Source organism: Helicoverpa armigera, chromosome 19, assembly GCF_030705265.1.
Source record: "Helicoverpa armigera isolate CAAS_96S chromosome 19, ASM3070526v1, whole genome shotgun sequence".
Classification (NCBI taxonomy): Eukaryota; Metazoa; Arthropoda; class Insecta; order Lepidoptera; family Noctuidae; genus Helicoverpa; species Helicoverpa armigera.
In genome coordinates, this window is record NC_087138.1 from 4541241 (window position 1) to 4561526 (window position 20286).

Here is a 20286-nt window from a genome sequence, read left to right on the forward strand (position 1 = left end):
CGCCCACACAACCGTGCTACTCGATATCTGTGGCCACTCTCGTGGCGGCTGAGCCGTGAACATCTCCGTCTGACGCTCTGCTACCTCATTCGTTAGTCTGCTCTGCAATCCATCAGATAGATGGATAATGTAATGGGACCATTTGGGACGAGACACTCCCAAAAAATAATTGTTGAAATCGGTTGATAAACGTTGGAGTTAAGTTTGAATAAACAAAAAAGAACCTCCTCCTTTTTGGAAAATCGTTAAAAACAGATCCTGACAGCCTCATCGAAATGCAGCTGAAAGTCATGAGAGGAAAGCTTCAGGATTCCCTTAGAAGGAATTTCTTTACGACATTTTGTTGCAAATGCTGTTTCTAGATTATAAATAAGTTCATATTGACCATATTGTTCATATTTTTTATATACGGAAAATACCTCGCCTTGTACTTTACGCGAAATCTCGTTTACCACGAAAAAGTAAAATTTCACTCTATGGTCTAAAATAGACAAGTGATCAACCAATCAAACGGTGGGGCGGACGAAACGAAATGAAAGTCCGCCACATGTCCGCCATATCTACTACATCTTCTTTCTAATAGTGACGTTCATATCATAGATAATACACTATATAGAGATATTATTTTGTGTTAGATAGCGTTATTGTGTAGATATTCGTTGTATAATTTAATTATTTTTTTAGTTTATCTAATACGCGGTGAGTAAAGTGTGCAATCTGGATTTGACATATTGATAGTTTTTAATTTGGAACTTGTTTGTCCGCGCCGTGCTTTACGTATTGTCAAAATGGAAAAATCTTAGTTTTAGCGTAACTACAGCCTTATTGTATGTGTTATTTATAAATTGGATCCACTACACTACACTCGTGACGTATTTTGTAGCGTTTAACGGTGCCTATTGAGTAATACGATTTTTTTTGGTGTCGGCATTATTAGACGGTATACCCAATATTTCACAGACCCTCGACGGCGGATAGCACCATGGAGTCCCCACGGAAATTCAACGATTGCTATTTTTACTATTACTCCACATGCACGAAGGTAAGAAAATATTCCTGCTATATCTAATGTAACTCCAAATGTCATATTGTTTATATTCTGAGGCTGATAAAAATCATGGAAGCTAACGTGCTGTGCAGTTTCATTCAATATTTTATGGTTAGAATGTTTTATTGACATTTGAAAGTCTATCAAATATTGTTAAAGTGATAACATAGTTGAAGAATCAAATTTTATTATGAAACAACTGAGTAAGAAGAATTACAATGATGACCTTTTGTATAAGATGGCTAAATATGTCATTAGATAGTAAGATGTTTAGGGAACATATCACAACTTTTTGTGAATAATTTGTAACAAAGGAAGAAGCATGGTCCATCCATCTGAGATAAATTTTGTATCAACATTAGACTTGAATTGATGCATGAATGAAGAAAGGAGTACCCTTGACCATCACTTTCTACTAAATTCAACAAAATCAAGCACAGAAGTCGTTCACCGAAATTTCAAAATTAGTTTCTTATAGCAACAATAGTCACACATTAAATAGTCCAGTAGTAAATATCAAATTACATGTGGTCACATTGGAATTTAATCTTGCAAAATTAAATGGTACAAAGTGCTCAATAAAGTGTATATTCTCATTGTTGAATAGGGAGACAACTGTGTATTCCGCCATGAACCGTCAGCGCTGGGCTGCGAGACGATGTGCACAGCTTGGCAGCAGGGCAAGTGCCTGGATAAACGCTGCAAACTACGTCACATGGAACTGAGGGTATGAGCCAAAATCTATACATTTGAAGACACCATGCTACTTGTAATGATGTCTGATAGAGGAATACCTATATAAGGCGAAGACATGCTGCGCTTATCCCCAATTAAATATTGGGATAAGGACAAGAGGAGGATGATGATCGATGAGACATGTGGCGACATAACAATTTGTTGGATTTCATTTCCATCAGGACTTGTAATCCAAAGTTGATAATTTTATACATGGCAATAAGGAGTTAATTTTGGGGTGGGGTTTATTTTCCTTCATTTATTATATACATATTTATATACTTTCAATCAGAATATATTGGAAAATAAAGTAGAAGAAAATTACAAAAATTTGTTTTACATGCAATGTTTAGTTTAACTTTATTTGAATGAAGCATAGGTACCTCATAAGATTTTTTGGCAAAACGTTTCATACAGCTGTGCAAATACTATTATTTGTTTATCAACAGCCACTTCAGTAACTTTATTAGAAATTAAACCTAACTGATATCAATTATTACAGTTTTTTTCCTTATTCAGATATTTTGGGGAAGTCCTGGGTGAATGAAACTGAAATCATGTCACAGTTTTCATTGATATAATTTAAGATGTAATCAAGATATCTTAAACTGAGGTAATATTATAGATTTTGTGATAAAAGTTTTACTTATCACAAACCTACTACTAAAAATGACTATGTTTTATCCAAATTATTAATTTTTGATTGATTTTAAATTGTAAACCTTTTTCGTAATACAAACATTGAACTTCATATTACCGGTCAGTAGTCCAGTAAGGCAAGTTATCGTAATATCATTAAACTCGTGAGATATGCACAAATTGTCGAAGATAACGATTACATTATGTCAAGCATTTCTTTATCAAACATTCTTGGGATTAAATTAGTCGTCGTACTTTGAAATGATGGAGAAATTAATTATCATGGTGACGTACGCATGAGGCTGAATCTACATGTTTGAATGGGTATTTTTATGTGTTTTGCTAGAACGAGGTTTTATCAGTTTACAAGCCTGCAAGCGAGATTACAATAACGTACGGTAGTTCTGTTGATATATTTTTAACGATGCATTCACGACCTTGAGTAGGCGGTAAGCTTTGCGATTTTAGATGTCAAAAGAATCTTATGAAATAAGAAACAATATTTATTGCTTTGCCCACGAGTTTTTGTCTGACGTGGGTATGGTTGTTTCCACAGCACTTTTATGCTTGTCCAGTAGTTTTTCTTGCCTTTAATTTAACGTGACGAATTTTCTAGAAAAACCGCAAGCAGATCCCATGCTACTGGGAGAACCAGCCGGGCGGGTGTCGCAAGATCCACTGTCCGTTCATGCACAAGAACCCGGACGCGCGCACGGACGGTATCGCGCCCAGTCAGCCGGCGCCGCCCCAACCCGTGAGACAACAAATACATTACACGCAATACACGGTGCCTTTTTAACTAGATAACTGGGAAAACTTTCACTGGTGATACTCCTCTAACTTAAACTTCAGATAAATGTGGGTCTTTCCTACTTTTTCGTGACGTTTATCGTTGGGTCGATGACGGTTTCCTTTCGCATCTTATCATGCGATAACCTTACATCATAATTAATATGTAATAATCATACTAATCATCAATGAATTCTAATGAACCTCAACAATTTCAAAGAATTTGGAATAAGAATATACTTACAAGCTGCAAGAATATAAATGATACAGTTTAACTCATACCTATACGGATTTTTCATCACATCAAAGTGGGAACACCCTTGTGTTAAGAAAACTACGTTCAAATCTTTCGTCAGCTTATACCAAACTTTCGAATTAGTATAGGAAAATGATTTTTCTCGTGAGATGCCAGTATCACCCTTGAAAGTTTTCCTGGCTATTAAAAGGGCATGGTGTATAACTGATCAAAATTACACACTAACATTTTTGCTTCTTTATTAACTTTTTGGTAAATTCATTTTCATTACCCTTTGTAACAATATTAATAGAATCTGCCACTTAAAAGTTTGTCATTCATTAGTAAATAATCATTTGAAAGTATCAATTCCATTGTAAATACTAATTGCGATCCCATATTTAGAATAAAGTCTTTCACTTTAATCACCCATTAATTATCATGTTAAAGTTAACAATTAGATAATTTTGAAGTTTGAATCATACTACACACATATTCATGATAGCTTGTAGTCCTCATAGTGACATGTCGGTCGGGTATTAACGCAGGCTTGTAACCAATACCAGCAAGTGGCGAACGCGGTGAGCGTGCCGGAGCCGGTCGCCGAGCAGCCGCCCATGGGCGGGGTGGCGCCGCCCGTGCCTGCGCCCGCGCCCGTGCCCTTGCTGTGGCAGCAACAGCGCCAAGGTACGATATATACATATCGAACATAGAATAATATTACATCTACTATTGTATCTACCTAATTATGTAATTAAATTTAGTAGTGCCTTCTTTTGCTGTACCCTAACAGGGTCCATAATATGTACCTAGCTTTACGCCCCTTGTAACATGATGGTATGCAAATAAATATGACTATGAATTCGTTCTTTATTACCACGCTTATATTAGCTTCATTTTTAACTATGTATGAAAATCTTGGAATCTTACTTTGACCTACTTCCCGGTCTTCGACTAGGATGAAATTTTGCTGAGTTCTGATGACAATATAGATAGACAAGTTTAGTGGTCTATCTAAGAAACGCCATTATTGAATCCCCCTTATGGCAGACGTGCTAAAAGTGTGTTTTTTAGTTATTTAAACTATTATTTTTATACTGATTTCCTTCTAAATACGTGTGTCGTCGTGTGTCGAGCGTGTCTTCGTTATATATTTAGTACTGCGGTTTTTTTTTTAAATTGGGAAGACTTCGAAACTAACCATTTTCAGGGTAATTCAGGGTCCTTAATCTCAGTTTATCTACGAATTTTCTTCTCAATTGATTGACTGCTTATAGTTGGTATGATGTTACGATGATTGGGGAATAAAAGGTTCAGTTTTGGGGTAGTGACAGTCGTGCCGTATTTACAAATTTTATTAAGAATAAAATTTACTAGAACCGGCCAGTCTCATGACCCGCCCTGCTGTCTAGCTTACGCCTAAACGAGACAGTCCAAGCATTTCAAATCCATAAAAACCCACGGCCAATCGTTAGAAGTTTATGATGTGCGGAGTTACTGCCTCTAGGGGAAAACCTACTGATATAATGTTATCACATTATATGTACATTTATGTTTTTTTTCCATTCATAGTTTTCACTTAATATGTTATTTATGTCACGTCATGTGAAGATTGCACGCGATTTTTTTCGATCTTTGAATTTGATAACACAGCTAAATATCAGATAGTACACTTCCATGTAACATAGATTGAAAAGAAAATGTAAACACATACTTGTGTGCTTAAACATCACTATAATAGTGTTTCATTGATAAAATGACTTAATATTTTTTGATATACCCAGTAGAATACTAAATAGAAAAGTCTAAATATATCTTGTTACTAAGTGCCTCGTGATTGTCTAACGATGTTAATTTTGAATATTACCGGATATTTTTGTCAAATATTATGCGCTGTTCGACACTTATCATAATTAACTAGGAAACTCGTTTGTAACGACTACGGCTGTCCTCCACAAATGATCACGCAATCCTCGAATGATTAATTCTGAAATCATTCGCATTCGGGTTTTGTGTGTTCATTCAATAAAATCTATGATATTTTAAATTATTCTGTATAAGCATGGTAAATATAAGCCGAAAATTATCATAGTTGAAATAAACACAAATTTTTGAAAGACCACCCGTACAGAAGAGTTGGTTTTTTTTACGATAATAAGAATTCATGTTAGTCTTACTAACGTGTCAGGCAGGCTGTCAAATATCACTGCGTTACATCCTGTGAGAGTAGAAACCAACCCTCGGAAAAAGAGGAGTCGTTTTGATAGTTGCCTGTTTCACCTAACTTCATGTCACTTCATTTTATCACGAGATTTCGATTTTCGCCCACCACTTCTTCAGGGTCCCTAAGGAACTGTTCCGTATCTGAGTCAAGAAGTAGCATATTATCTCCAGGGTTTAAAACTCCTTCACCTATCTTTATGTCAAAGTTAATCTCAATTAGTTCAGCCGCGAAATCGGCAGAAAACAAAATCACTTTTCCATTTATAAGGATAAAAAATTAAGTGCAATGTTTTCCCCCAGCAGTGGTGCTGGACTCCGCCATCCTAGGCGTGCTGCCAGCTTCCAGCGAGCTCCTGTCCGGGCGGCGCGTGCTGCCGCCGCACGCGCACGAGCAGCCCGCCAACCCCTACGCGCCCATGCCCGTCGACCCTCTCGTTGTCAACTTCGAAGAAGGTATGCGCCTCTACTGAAACTACATGTACTAAGCCCCCACCAGACGATTTGAGAGCTCGATCACCAGCTACCAACATCACCAACCTCACAGCTAAACTCTAGAAGATTCCAGACAACACAACCGCCCCGACTGGACCTATGGTTGTGTTAGAAGCTATATGAAGTTTTGTTGCTTCGGAATAAGTTCCATTTCAAGCAATTTTTATTACGGTACATCTATGTTGGTGTATGAAACTAGAGGTGTAGTTTAGTTGGTTTGGGCCGGTCCTTGAATGAATAAAAATTGTATAGGAATTTGTGATGTGTCTTGAATGAGCTACGATTGAAATTAGGGTTGCTGCCTTCTAAGCAATGGTTGTGCAACTTTAGAAAAAGTGAATATTTTATAGAAGTAAACTGTTTCTGTAAAAATGAAGAGACGGGCTACGGTTGTCTTGATATACTACCATTAGTGATGATGTGGTACGACATGGAATTTTCTAGAATTGGAACTCGCGTCATTGATGGGGCAGTAGACTTGTGAACCAACAATGATGTCGAGTGACGAGCTGCGATAGCAAACAGAACTCTCAAATTGTATGATTGGGGCTTACGGCTCGATTTGCTATTACTGATTTGAAAAGCCATCAAAATAAGTATAAGCTTGGACTAAATTTGGACCAGTGATGTAAGATAAACGTAAGGAAAAAGTGGGTAGAGCTATTTGATGGTGAATTGTTTCCTAGCATATTGTTATGTAATATGAATATTCTCCATATGTGGCATTGTACTTTACAATTTTCTATTTAAGAGCACTTGATAAAGATTGCAAGCAAGTTTTATGCGTCATGATTTTATGTGATAGAAAAAGCAATCGTAATAAATGTATAATTTTGATATGCAAGTTGGAAAGTGATCGACTAGGTATATGATATATACGCGATATGATGGACACTTTGGATTTGTTTGAAGAAATGTAATTTTGATGTCTTTCCAAATGATGTTTGAAGCGAATCTTGTAGCCAAAAGTAAAATTAATAATACTATGTACTAATGCACTTGAGTTTTCAATAGACATTTAGAGATATTATGCTCGTAATATCACGGCTCGCAGACACTACGTCTAATGTTTGAGCCAACCGCTTACTGGCGATGTGATTGTAACATTAGTTCGCTGTCCATTGAAGAGTGCGCGCGGTACGTCGACACACGACTAGTGTTAACGGCACTATGTTTAGTTCTCTCTAACACTGCCTATACATATTATTCCTATTCTACTTGAAGACTTGATAATTAATTCTTGAGGATATTGTTCCTTTTACGCGGAAAATCGCAGTTTGTGTTGTTACGACGACACGCTTCAACGGACAGCGAGCCTGACATACATTATTATAATAATAATAATTCGGTAGTTGAAAACTCTGTCATTGTCATGTTATGGGCGGTGTGCGTAGGGTTAAGCATTAACTATGTTAAAATTCAAACGCTCATTGATTATTTTGTTTTCTAAATATAACACTATGCTTTATGTATACTATGGCACTGCTGACTAGAACTCGTCAAATTCATGGTCGAAAGTCGCATTGAAAGGGTTCCAATATTATGTTTAGAATTCAACCCTTTGTTGTGCCAATATTACATATTTATCTAAAAAAAAAACTACGTAGAAAAGTGTTAGATTTATTACTTAAAAAAATATATATATTTATTTTATTCACATGTTATTGGTTAAGAATTTTTTCCTACGTTTATTGTCGCTAGCGAAGTGGGAATTTATTGTTTATATATTTTTACGCGAGTTGTTCACAACTTGCCGCTTTATTAATTTTAACTTTTGTAGAAAGAAAATACATTTGTTTTGTTCGCCCAGTTCGCGACGCGACATTTAACACCTGTTTATGGAAGGTATTATTATTGTTTTTATTTCGCCAATAGTCAATTAATATAGTATTTATTGTATAGTTATAGTTGGATTCAGTTTCGCAATTTTTGTATTCAATATTATTGTGGTGGGAGTGGATTTAAACAGTTCGGGCGTTACATTAGAAACTGGATCCAAAACTAATTTAACGAAATACAATATTGTTTTTTTATGTTGCCGGAAGAGGCGGCTTTTTGGTTGACTCTAACTTAGACAATGTTTAGCTGTTTTTTTATACCATAGACAATGATTAAACAAAGTGAGATTATATTTGACTCACGAAGAATTTATGATAGCTCTCTTCTCACAGTTTATTAAAGAAATAATATGGAGAAAAAGCGACGTTGGTATTTTTGTATGTGCAATAAATTAGAGAATATAATCTCTTTCATATCTTAGCTAATTAGATTCATTAATATCTCTCGCTTTTTCATTTACTGTAACGTTATATAACAATTTATATCACATAGATAGACAGTTACAGTCATATTTTAAGAAAAAAACATCCAATTTTCTCTCAAAATATCACTGCAATACTTTTTTTAAATAGATGTTGATATAATCTTTGTCTATGATAGAAAAGTACATAATAAATAGGTTTAATAACATATAAAATACAAATAAAAATATATATACACGATTATTGTAACTCATTAAATATAGGTGAAAAAAAAAGAAAAAAAAAACAGCTTTATGCCTTTAAATTGTTTGTATGTTAGTATGTAGGATGTTTTAAGGGGCTTTGGCAGTTTATAAAGGTACCCACTGCTACCTGCCCCCAATACTTTATATATTCGCACCGTGAGATTTAGATAGAGCTAATAAAAGTAAAAAAAAATGTATCTCTAGGTATACACAGCGGGAAACACAGTCTGATAAGTTGCATGGATTATGACGCTGTGCTTTCCGTAAACAAAAAAAAAAATCGTGCTTAAGATCATACTACCAATTTAGAAAGATTTTAAAAAGATAAGCTAACTAAAAGATCATTCGATTGCTTAGCGGTCTTTGGTAACGTCTGGGTAACGCTTCCGATTATAGCACTTCGTATGTTTATTACGCGATTACTCAAATATTTGTTGTGCAAAACGATCTGGCAAAAGGATTTAATTTCTTATATTTTTTGCACTGAGAGTAAAGTTCCTATATTTATTACAAAATCGCAAATGTGTGAGCAGGACAACTTAATAAAAAAAATGAATCGGTTCGCGTTATGGTCCATGGTACGCCTAGTCATTATTTATGTATAAAACTATTTATCAATATTTAAAATAACATAGTCTCGATTGGTGGGGATAGATTAAGTCGGAGGTTTCTTATATTACTTTAACATGCTCAGTTTTTACATACACAGTTTATTTTTCAAATTTCTTGTTGTTCGCTTAAAATTGATTAAAAATTATTTTAAGTTTTATGTAAATTAGCGGAAAAGTGTACTGAAAAGTTTTAGGGATATAATTTTAGAATGAATTAGTACAAAGGGTGGTTGCTTACAGAGGCAGCTGTTGAAAAAAAAAAGAAATTGGTTTCTCTTGTAACTGTAGCAATACATTTTATATTTAGTATAATGTTGTAGTCTTGTCTCTTTTTATACTAATAAACTATTTATTTACCTCTAGATTAATTGTTGGAATGTTAATGTTTTATGTTAGACAGTTAAATTTCTGTCATACGGATAGCGCTCGAGTCTTTGTGAAATGTATTGCGATTGTGGAACGAATCACTGCCTATGTGTTGACTTTATATTGCATAATCTTCATTCTTTCAACTATTTTATACGATTATGGAAAAAGACTTGAATAGTAAGACATTATATATTAAGTGATTCGCAGTGTCGTACGACATTTCATAATGACGTCAGCATAGACTACTATGTTTTGACTAACCGATTTTGTTGAATGTGGAGCGCTTTCATTTAATATTTTAAGTCTACGCTGATTGTAATGAATTGCGGACGGAGGGAGGGATTGAATAGGAATTAACGTGTTGTCGAGGTCAAACTTGTAATCCACATTTGATCACGATCGGTTAAATCCGAATGATTTTTCTAAGATTTGTATATGTGTGAGAAAGTGAGGTAATTGTAATGAAATTAGTAATGCAGCACATTTGATAGTTACGCGTTGTGTTCCATGACATTTCGGTAGCGGAAGGAATGTGACTAATGTTCGTCGCCATGTCGCCTGCCGCGGTGTTGCCAGGTCGCGCCGCGGTGTTGCCAACTGTCGCGAGTGCCTACTGATAGTTTCTTGTTTCAAATAATACGGGGTTGTTGTTATGTTAATCTTAGTCTTATTTTATAATAAGAATTTCAAAATATGTTTATTATTAGTAACGCGTGTCTAGTACCTTTCATTTAAGCTAATTAATATTCAAACTGATATAGGAACTCGTAACGGAACAGAATTATACTTTGGCTTTGTTTAATCAAATTGTGTTTAATATACCAACGAGTAAATAAAAATGTTTCGTAATATGATTTTTGTAATTATTTTTGACCGCCCACCCTTCGAGAGTCGCTTTCAGATAGACGTGACGAGAACACACCGCGAACGTTGCCGACGGGTCGCATCAAAATTAATTACGAAAATCATTTCGAAAGTTTGGATATTCGCGTCCGACTAAGCGGTTCGTTCGTGTGTTCTTGCAGAGTCGGATAATGAAAGCGCACCCTCGTCCACGCCCACTAAGACCGCGTCGCCCGACCGCGCCAACAGAGTCGCGCGGAGCAAGTCGCACGAGCTGTTGCTCCTAGAGAGGATACAGGCCGAGGCCGCCGCCTTCTACAGCTACGAGCCCGCCGACCCCGAGCGCAAGCCGCGCGTCTGTCTGCAGGCCAAGTACGAGCGCGTCTCGCTCGACGAGCTGGCCGGCAAGCCCAGCGACAAGCGCCCCGACCTCGACTTCAAGGTGCTCTCCCTCGACGAAATCAGAGCGCGGAAAAAAAATGAAACCATCATACACACCAAACCCATCACACTCAACCTCAGCAGAAAAAGAAAGCTATCTACACACGAAACTATTACAACGTCGGGCAACAAAATACTCAAAGTTGTTAGGAGTAACTCTATTGTTTATAAGAAACTCGATCAAAATGTTCCCGCGGCTTCTAACCAAAGTAAAGTTGATCAGAAAGCTGCAGATAATGCTAATGAAAGGAAACGTACACTATCAGAACAGAGTGATATCTATGAGATACAAGAAGATGAATTGGTCGACAATTGTTTTGAATTTAAACGAATAAAGCTAATGGAACAAACATCCAAGCCTAGGCTAATAAGAAACAGGCTGTCTAGCTTAAATAAAAGTTCAGACGAACCAAAGTACGATGATCTAGACTTTAATAAAACAGACAACGATTCTGACCCAGAAGTACAAATTGTTAGCGTAGAACTAAATGAGATTAATTCTGTAGACTTAGATAAGGTAGATTCTGATAGTGAAATAATAGATGTAGAAACAACTAGACTAGGTGATTCTATAGAAGTTGTTGATCTTAGTGAAGATCAAGACGAAAGTGATATTACTGCGTCAGATCTCGATTTAGACTTGAGTAAAAATGTTCCTGATGTTGTAGCCAGTTGTCACAAACAAATGAATAGACTAGACAACTCAGATAAAAATATTTTGAACGATATCGACAGTCTGTTGAATGACGAGTTATGATTCTCATTGTTTTAGTAAGTAGGTGTTAAAGTTTAAGTGAAGATGTTCGTACAAAGGTTTCCTGTTTATTATGCATCAGCAATAGGTATGTTAGGTTTATCAAAGATCTACAGTAAGTAGTTAATTATTAATTGACAAGCAATACGTATGTGACTTACTTTTACTTAGGAGAACTACAAAGTATTGAATTTGTTTTCATACTGTAAACTGTTAAAAGCTTTAATTGATTTATTTGAGATATTACAATGATTTTGCTAGAGGGTGTCGTTTTATTGAAATTTTAATTTGATGATTTGAAATAAGTTCATTTAGTGAACATAGATGGCGCTAGTCAAATAAAACAAACAAATACTTTGATCCAAAAGTGTATTCATATAATGTTATTAAAACGTTTCATCGACATCACACAATTATTCACATTATTTATAATTAATACATATACACATTAAAAACTAATTGTAAATTCGAAATTAACACTTCGAGGTTGTTGCAAGCTAGTGTTGTAACTAATATTGATCCTGACATTCAAAAATATAAACTTTCTAATTTTGTTATTTACTTAAAGTAACATTAGATCGCAATAAATGCCAATTTTGTAAAAAAAAACTTAAAAAGTATTTTGCTAATATGATAAATAACCAAAGTGTTCAAGGTATTTAATAACCATCTTACCTGCGCGCATATTAAGAACATTTTACAATGGGATAATCACAATTAACAATTACACGAAAGTAACTATTTACACTTCTGCACTTATCACTAACAAGCCCTGTTTCTCATAAAAAAATCTTAATTTAAATCGCTACAATAAGGTTAATAATTTTAATATCAAAGGATATTAAATTAGTCCTTCACGCATTTACGGAGAACAGGCAGTAGATTCATCTATTGTTTCAATAAATAGAAAAGTTACTACACAATATTCAGCCACATCTGTCAGAATTTACTATATTTGTGAAACGAACGTTATCTCAGCATTGTTAATTAAACATTTACAACAGATATTCACAATTAAATACTTATTTAATTCTAATCTTAGCTAACTACCTAGTTTTGTTAATAAAATATTTTTTAACACTTACATCAAGTTATTAAATTATTTCATTCAAAGTTACAAGCTAGGACACAACATTACATGTGCATCGATAACGGTAACATACAAATCAATGAAAGATTTATCATTATAATATTTTGAATGAAATATTCTAATTATTTTAATACAATTTGAGCCTATGTTTGTGCTCCGAGTCCTGTTTTGTGGCATTTAGTGGATATGTTAATTCTTTATACTATACGTGTTACAGTTGTCACTAATCTCAGGTTACAAATTAAAATATTACCGTTAATTTAAAAAATATATCTATAAAACAGACATTGAGTAAATTAACAAAAAACTTCTTCACTATAAATAGGCATGTGCATCAATCACTTGTGAAAAGATTTCCTTATATCTAGTTTTATCACTGTTATTTTAAAGAAATTGATTTTTCATACAATTTATTTAAGCGACACATTTTGCAGCATGAAAAAGCGATTTTGGAAAAAGAGACAGCTAGTTTCACATATAGGCATAGCTGACTCTCTTCCTCAATGGAATCTGTGGAACTTTAACATACTACACTATGGGCTTTGCAAAGACTAAAATCTTGTCCGCAGTCATTTTGTGAAGACGTATCTATGTATTTACAACCTATTTTTGTGTTCGCAAATTATGTAAAATAACTCCAAAAGTAAGATAAGATTGTTCATGATTATACATCGGTATAAAGAAATACATACTATCTGATCGTTATTGGACCATTTTGAAATTGGGCTATATGTAGTAAGCCAGAATCCTTTATGAACCCTTGTCGCTATACCAACCATATTAAAAATTAACGGATAATTAGGATGAGCTGGTAAAAAGTAGTTGGCTTACTGTTACAGCCTTTTTATCGTCCCACTGCTGGGCACAAGCCTCCTCTCACACGGAGAAGGATTGAGCTTTAATCACCACGCTTGCTCAATGCGGGTTGGTGATTTCAGACTTTATAGTCCAGGTTTCCTCAAGATGTTTTCCTTCACCTTTTTATCAGCCATTGGTGTCTAAGATTACTTAGAAAGTACATACAAACTTAGAAAAGTTGCATTGGTACTTGCCTGACCTGGAATCGAACCCACACCCTCATACTCGAGAGGTTGGTGCTTTACCCACTAGGCCACCACGACTCTTTCTCTCTCTCATTCTCTTTTATTTAACCAATATGAAGAACGTCTTAAGAAAGTCGTGAGATACTAGTCCCTTCCCCTTTAATTCAGACACAATATCTTCGTCTATTTTGTAGTATCCCTGAGCGAAGAAACTCTATTGGTTGTTTAAAATATTTGCCACTTCGCTTTCGCCCCTGGCTGGACCTTTAATTTATAGGCCACATTCCACAGGGATCGTCAGGTTTAACAATAAACATCCTTCTAGGCTGAAAAAGTTCTGGCTACTAAAACCTCAATTCCCAAAATGGCCGCCCCTCCCATCAGATAGCAGTAGCATGTGAGTACAGTTGTGTGCTCGGCTAGTTCCACCAGGGTCACTGGAGCCGCGACCAGTATTGCTGCGTGTCTTGTCCCGGCACTGCGAGGGGCACTGACACTCCTGTGCCTAGGAGACCTCCTAGCTCTGGAAGTGAGAAGGATTTGTTTGTAGATTTCGGTGTAAACATGATCAAACAAGATCCGCTATGTTAACCGACGGTGAATTATTATGGCTGTCTTTTGTAACTCTAATTTTACCAGTGGTGTCAAAGTTTTGATAGATAACCCAAGACTGAAGAACCCTGGCTTTGTCTGACCAAAGCTCTTTCAACGATTTTTACGCCATATTGGCCTATGCACAAATAATTGCTCGTTAGGGATTTATAATTCGTCAATACTTTATGCACAGTTAGTTTCACCACTTTATTTAATTACCTGGTGGCGGCGACGCGGGCTCATGCTGGTACCCGTGATGGTTGACGTAAGGATGCGGGGGCTGCCGGTACCCCAGCTCGTAGCGCGGGTACCCGAGGAAGCCGCTCTTGCACAGCTCGGCCTCAGTCGTGTCGCATACGGGCGTCTCCGGTACCATGCCGCCGCCGTAACCCATGGGGGTTAGCGGGCTGGAAGAGGAAATGTTAGCATAAATACAGCAATGGAGAAAGCAGAGATTAACGCCATTGAATGTCGTGTTTGAATAGCGGATTATAAGGCCCAGACTCCAATTCAATTCAATATATGTAGGTATAATAATTTCAGGTGAAGGAGAGTGGAGAAGTTTTTAATCAACCAATATTTTTTCCGCTCAGGAATGACTGAGGAGAGGAGATGTTTGAAGACCGAAATTATTGGTGGTTTAAAAACTTATCCCCTTTGATGTAGTCTGGGTCTAAGTTTTTGGTCATTTATTTATTTATTTTACTTAATAGTTTATGTACACAGAACACACGGGCCCGATTCTCCTAATTTTACTTAAGCGACGTACCTACTATTCACATTCGACTGCCATCGACTCGATTACGATTGAAGCGTATGTGGCATTCCGCTATTTTTTCTTTGAAATAAACGTTTTTATTCCTTTCTGTCATTCAATAATGAATCATTTTGTCTGCAAATGATTTACGAGCACTATTGCAATATGATTGTAGAGCAAACTACCGTATAGACAAAAATCATCAAAATCGCAAACCAATCGAATGTCGTTGGAATACGATTGGTCTTATATTAGTAGCAGAATGCCCGATATAGTTAAAACTGCTATTGCGATCATATTGCGATTCGATTTCTATTCAATTTCGACATTATTAACTTAGGAGAATCGGGCCCCAGGTCGTCAATTTGTTGGGTGTTTACCTAGGTCATAAGTGCAATTTGACACTTACCTGTAAGTATCAACATTGAGCGGCGGCTGGTACGGCTGGTGAGCAGGATGCGCGGGATGCGTGGGATGCGCGGGATGCGTGGGCGGGGCGGGATGCGCGGGAGCATGGGGCCCCGCACTGTACCCGCACTCGGGGCTGCGTCGCTGCGACCTGATCTTCTCCTCGCGCCGCCACTTCGCGCGCCGATTCGAGAACCACACCTTAACGTCGGGTTAAGTTAACACGGCGGGACGCTACCCGCTAGTTGGGGCAATTAGGATCGTTACAAGGCTTTCAGACTTGTTGCTGATACTAATTCGGTAATTATGTAAGTTGGCTGTTACGAATTTTTGGATAAAACTTAGGAAGGATTTAGGTACCTAGAGGAAATATGTAATGTAAAAGCATCACTAAATGGAAAAGGAATTTCTAAGTTCGTAAACCTTAAAAGTTAAGGATCATCGGAAAGTTAACGAAAGTTCTTTAGATCTAACTAATGTTAGTGCATTTACGACAGGATTTCAGTTTATATAGTATTAATTATATGAACCAGTGCTTCTTTTGTTGCAATATTACACCATGAAATAACTTAGCACGTAGTAGGTACATTCCTATATCTCACATCAAATCATTCAACCGAACGCATGCCATGTAGGTATACCATCGATGTTAATGTAACACATAGCCATATGCCTAATTAGTTAACGCAAATGCGTGTACCTATTAGATCAAGAATGTGATGATACGGATACCTAATATGTATGTATATAGTACAATAATGGATGTAGAAACTCACCTGTATTCTAGCTTCGGGCAGCCCTATTTTGGCGGCAAGTCTCTCGCGAGCGAAAACGTCTGGATAGTGAGTTCTTTCAAATTCTGTAAAAATACAAATTATCATCATCATCGACGTATCTACCTCCTCACTCACTGCTAGATTATTTTCAATCAGAAAATATTTTCACAATGCTAAAAGGGAAATTCGCTATGCCAGACGTACCGATTTTTTTAAAGGGCCTCTATATTCATAACGTCGTGCTTTACGAAATGGGATGATTTTATGGTATGCTTGCCAGTACATAAAAATAGAGACACGAAGTATACACGACAGCATGAGCGATTCACATAATACGATCCAAGGTAATTTCCCCTGCGTATGACGCAAAAAGCTTATTCGTTACATAGCGATACAGGCCGGCCGTCGCTGCCGGATTATTCGAAGGAGCTACCGCAGCCCTGGTATACAAAAGGCTCGAGCTCCAGGAGAAACAAAAGTGGGGTTTAGTCAGTAAAAAGTGAAAATCATCACTAAGACATTCACTCCCGTTATACCCACAGTTCTTATCCCCAGGAAAAACCTCCATTATCATTTGCTAAATTAATAAAAGTCCTACCTCTCTCCAAGCTATCAATCTGCTCATTAGTGAAGCTGGTGCGGTTCCTCTGCAGCTTGCGCTTGAGCCGGAGCCGCGCCGCGTCATCATCAGCCCCGCTGGAGCCGGCGTTTGAGTTGTCTCCGGAGCCCGTCTCGTCTGAGTGCAGTCCTTCCAGGCCTTCTAGTGGCTCCTCGTCTGGGAACAAAAGTTGGCAATGAAATATTTGGCTACCGCAAGTACCTACTGCCTTCCACAAAAACACATCAATAGCAGTTCAGCTTGCACCATAATCGATTGCTATTAAAAGTACGCTGTCTCCTTTCCATGTGTCACACGCACATGAATAAATGTATTTTCTTTCTTTTCTTTCTTTCTTTCTTTCTTTCTGTATCTGTTTTAATAGGACTGAAAGCTGTTGGAGCGAAATTGGAAACATGAATGCACAACTGATTTACTTCATGTTACACACATGTAGGTAATGTCTTTGCCCCTTGGAGGTAAGTTCCCATAAAATACAGGTGTTGAGATTTTAAATATAGTACTCAAAATAGAAAGATTTCTATTCAACGGAGTTTCCCCGATATAAAAAAAGGCAACTTCCATTTTCAGGGTTACAAACCTCATAATCACCTCGCGATATTTCAAAGTCGAGCATGTCTTGGCTTCGGAATTTATTTGTGGGAAATGAAAGGAAATACCTATCAAGAAAGTTTTCCTAAATATCTCAAGATTTTTCAAGGAAGTTTTCTTCGAAAGAATGTGCAACGCGGGGTTATAATACCAGCAAAAATCGGCATTTTATCGGAATGTGCACTTCGAGAATGTCCTAGATTTTCAATCATCTGAACCCCTTCGGTAGCGTAGAACCTTTTTTGAGAAACTGATTTCGACGGACTATTTCTCGAAAGTAAGCAACAATACTTAACCTGTAATTAAGTTGCACTAACAATAATTGCCTTTTTAACTACCTAAACGTAGAATAGACTAAAAAATCCAATTGTTGAACCGAATTGACCCTAGGAATATACATAGGTTCCTAGTCATTTCACAAGTTCAGTTAGCTTGACATTTTCGAATATTTCGTAACTTTTCTGACACACGTACAATATTTCAATTTAGCATTTTGCCATTCCACGACAATCATATCAATTTAATTTCATTAATAAACGGCAAAATCCGTTTCCCCCAACGTTAGCACACAAAAGCGTCTAAAACCCGCCACATCTATAAACCGTTTACCCAGTGGCGGATTAAGAGTATCCGAGGCCCTAAGCACAGAGCCTGTGTAGACCCCCTATTACTCAAATGGAAATAGAAGGTTGAAGAAATTGACCGAGCGAAGCGAGCGTGATGCACATGTAGTTTCAAATGCGCGAGCGAAGCGAGCGCGAAATTTTTTTCGGACTCGTACGGAGGTAAAATTTATCCCAAACGTACTTAATTTTTTGTTTGTTTACAAATGCAAAAACGAAGGCACATAGTTTCTGAATACGCGAGCGAAGCGAGCGAAAATTTTAATTATTTTTATTATAGACTCAGAACCAATATTACGTACAATGTAGCCCAAACGTACTTAACTTTTAATTTGTTGGCAAATGTAAAAACGAGGACATATAGTTTTTGAAAACGCGAGCGAAGCGAGTGGGAAATCTTGATTATGTTTTAAGACTCACAACTAAAATTTCGTAAAAGGGCTACATTTCAAACCTTCATTTCTTTCTGTTGGACAAGTAAGATGGATAACGTAAGATCGATAACAACGTCCGCGGACTTAACCGGTGGTCCGCGGACCACTTGGAATGCCTCCAGGCACCACCAGCCCACCACCACCAGGACCACTGATCTAAAGCATCCAAAATTTTCGGATATGTTTGTTATATTGCACTCGTAGTTACAGCGTGAGCTTCCCAACGACTGTACGATAGCGACTTCGGAACGCTATCGTTGCCTATTAATTCTTTGCCCAACGATGAGTAGAAGCCGAAAAAAAATTGTATAACAACTGAACAATTGAAAAAAAAAAATTACTGCGATCGTACAACAATCAACAGCACTGCGACCAATCAAGTTTAGAGGCGGGGGTGTATGAAGGGTCACTCCCGAACTGCTCGCGCCTTGTGATTTCGGACATATTGTGGATGAATCTCGATAAAATGTAGGTATAAAATGAAACGCCAGATGGAGGCCCCTGGAGAACAGGGGCCCCAAGCACGTGCTTGTTGTGCTTATAGGGTTAATCCGCCACTGCGTTTACCAGAATTACAAGTTTCTAAGAAACTCACGCTTAACCAAGCCAAGTTGTGGCCAAACTGAACAGACAAGTTAAATTCGGTATACAAGCCGATACCGCGGATTTATTCGACTTCCGATGTTAATCTCGGACTAAGTCGTAAATTTGCGTTATCCTCAAACTTAGGCGGTGAGAGATTCAATTATGTAAGCCTGATTAAAAGTTTGAATAATAACTGTTTGCGTTTGAGGTTTTGGTTTCGCTGGTTTTAGGGGGACATTTTTGATTTTAACTTGATGTAGGGATTGTGTTAATGGAAGTCGAATATGAGAATAACATAATGACTCTCTAACTATCACGGTTCATGATATACATCTTAGTCACTAACAAAAGATAAATCTTCTTAATAGGGTACCTAAAACAATAAAAACAGTTCGTTGATCCAAAGATTACAAAAACATAAAATTTCTCCTACGCAAATCTAGTACATACATATAAACAATTAACTGCCGCTAGGCGACAAAAATCCTAAAAATAAACAATAATTCCATTCTGAAATCTAGACATAATTTATCAATGAGATAAGGCGATATCTCGTAATGTCCCCGCAGTAGGTAATCCGTTAGGAAGCGTCCGCGCCCTGAGTTCTACTGCGACTGAAAATATTGACGCGAGAACAATATTTGCTGAAGAATATTTTTCTACGAACATTTGGGCAATGAAATACTGTTTAATGTAAAGACTGTTACTGTAAGAATTTTGATTTGCTAATCCGTAGCACTGACTACGACTTTTTGCTACGAATCTCGTAAAAGTCGGAAAATTACGACTTTTTGCTGCATTTTTAAAGATTTTTTTTGTCATCCAGTCAGCTGGCTAGATAGTGGGCCTGCATGCTAACAGTGTACTAAGTATATTTATTTATAGTGTACTAAGTTATTTGGTGAAATCATCATGGATGCCATCAAATAAATGGATTCACGAAAAGGTCTGATAAATATAAAGTTTCGGGTGCTACTGTTATAGAAGTTGAAACCACTTGATTCTACACACATAAATTACATCAGCCCCGTGTATTCCACACGCATATTATTTAACCCCCAATAATTACAAACAAACACCA

The 20286-nt window shown here is 36.9% G+C and overlaps 3 protein-coding genes across 17 annotated transcripts in view; 1 reads left to right on the forward strand and 2 right to left on the reverse strand.

Moving 5' to 3' along the window:
- The window catches only part of LOC110372955 (E3 ubiquitin-protein ligase goliath), a 470889-nt gene that overhangs the window by 145736 nt on the left and 304867 nt on the right, over positions 1–20286 (reverse strand). The gene's annotated exons all lie outside the window — the stretch shown is intronic.
- Positions 613–11947, forward strand: LOC110372988 (uncharacterized). Of its 7 annotated transcripts, none has more exons than XM_021330047.3 (7): positions 613–699; positions 961–1042; positions 1656–1775; positions 3039–3209; positions 3995–4133; positions 5970–6122; positions 10673–11947. In XM_021330047.3, the coding sequence occupies exons 2-7, from the start codon at positions 983–985 to the stop codon at positions 11686–11688; spliced, it is 1659 nt and encodes a 552-aa protein (XP_021185722.1). In that variant the 5' UTR covers positions 613–699; positions 961–982; the 3' UTR covers positions 11689–11947. The 7 variants fall into 7 exon arrangements, with proteins under 7 accessions (XP_021185722.1, XP_021185723.1, XP_021185724.1 ...); XM_021330048.3 differs by having other exon boundaries at positions 5973–6122; XM_021330049.3 differs by having other exon boundaries at positions 4013–4133.
- LOC110372992 (paired box protein Pax-6) overlaps positions 13617–20286 on the reverse strand; it is a 48614-nt gene continuing 41944 nt past the window's right edge. For 4 of the 5 annotated variants that reach the window (XM_049841325.2, XM_021330063.3, XM_049841327.2 and 1 more), the window contains exons 6-10: positions 16952–17128; positions 16354–16436; positions 15579–15778; positions 14632–14819; positions 13617–14341 (exon numbers count right to left, since the gene is read on the reverse strand). In XM_049841325.2, the coding sequence (XP_049697282.1) occupies positions 14253–14341; positions 14632–14819; positions 15579–15778; positions 16354–16436; positions 16952–17128 (737 nt within the window). In that variant the 3' untranslated portion in view covers positions 13617–14252. The remainder of the gene's footprint in view (positions 14342–14631; positions 14820–15578; positions 15779–16353; positions 16437–16951; positions 17129–20286) is intronic. The other variant, XM_049841326.2, reaches the window with a different exon arrangement.

Excerpts from the sequence above, each read along its gene's own strand:
- LOC110372988 (XM_021330047.3), top strand. The coding sequence starts at position 983 with ATGGAGTCCCCACGGAAATTCAACGATTGCTATTTTTACTATTACTCC. Across the intron at positions 3,210-3,994 it reads TACATTACACGCAATACACG|GCTTGTAACCAATACCAGCA; the intron begins GTGCCTTTTTAA and ends GTATTAACGCAG. Across the intron at positions 6,123-10,672 it reads CGTTGTCAACTTCGAAGAAG|AGTCGGATAATGAAAGCGCA; the intron begins GTATGCGCCTCT and ends GTGTTCTTGCAG.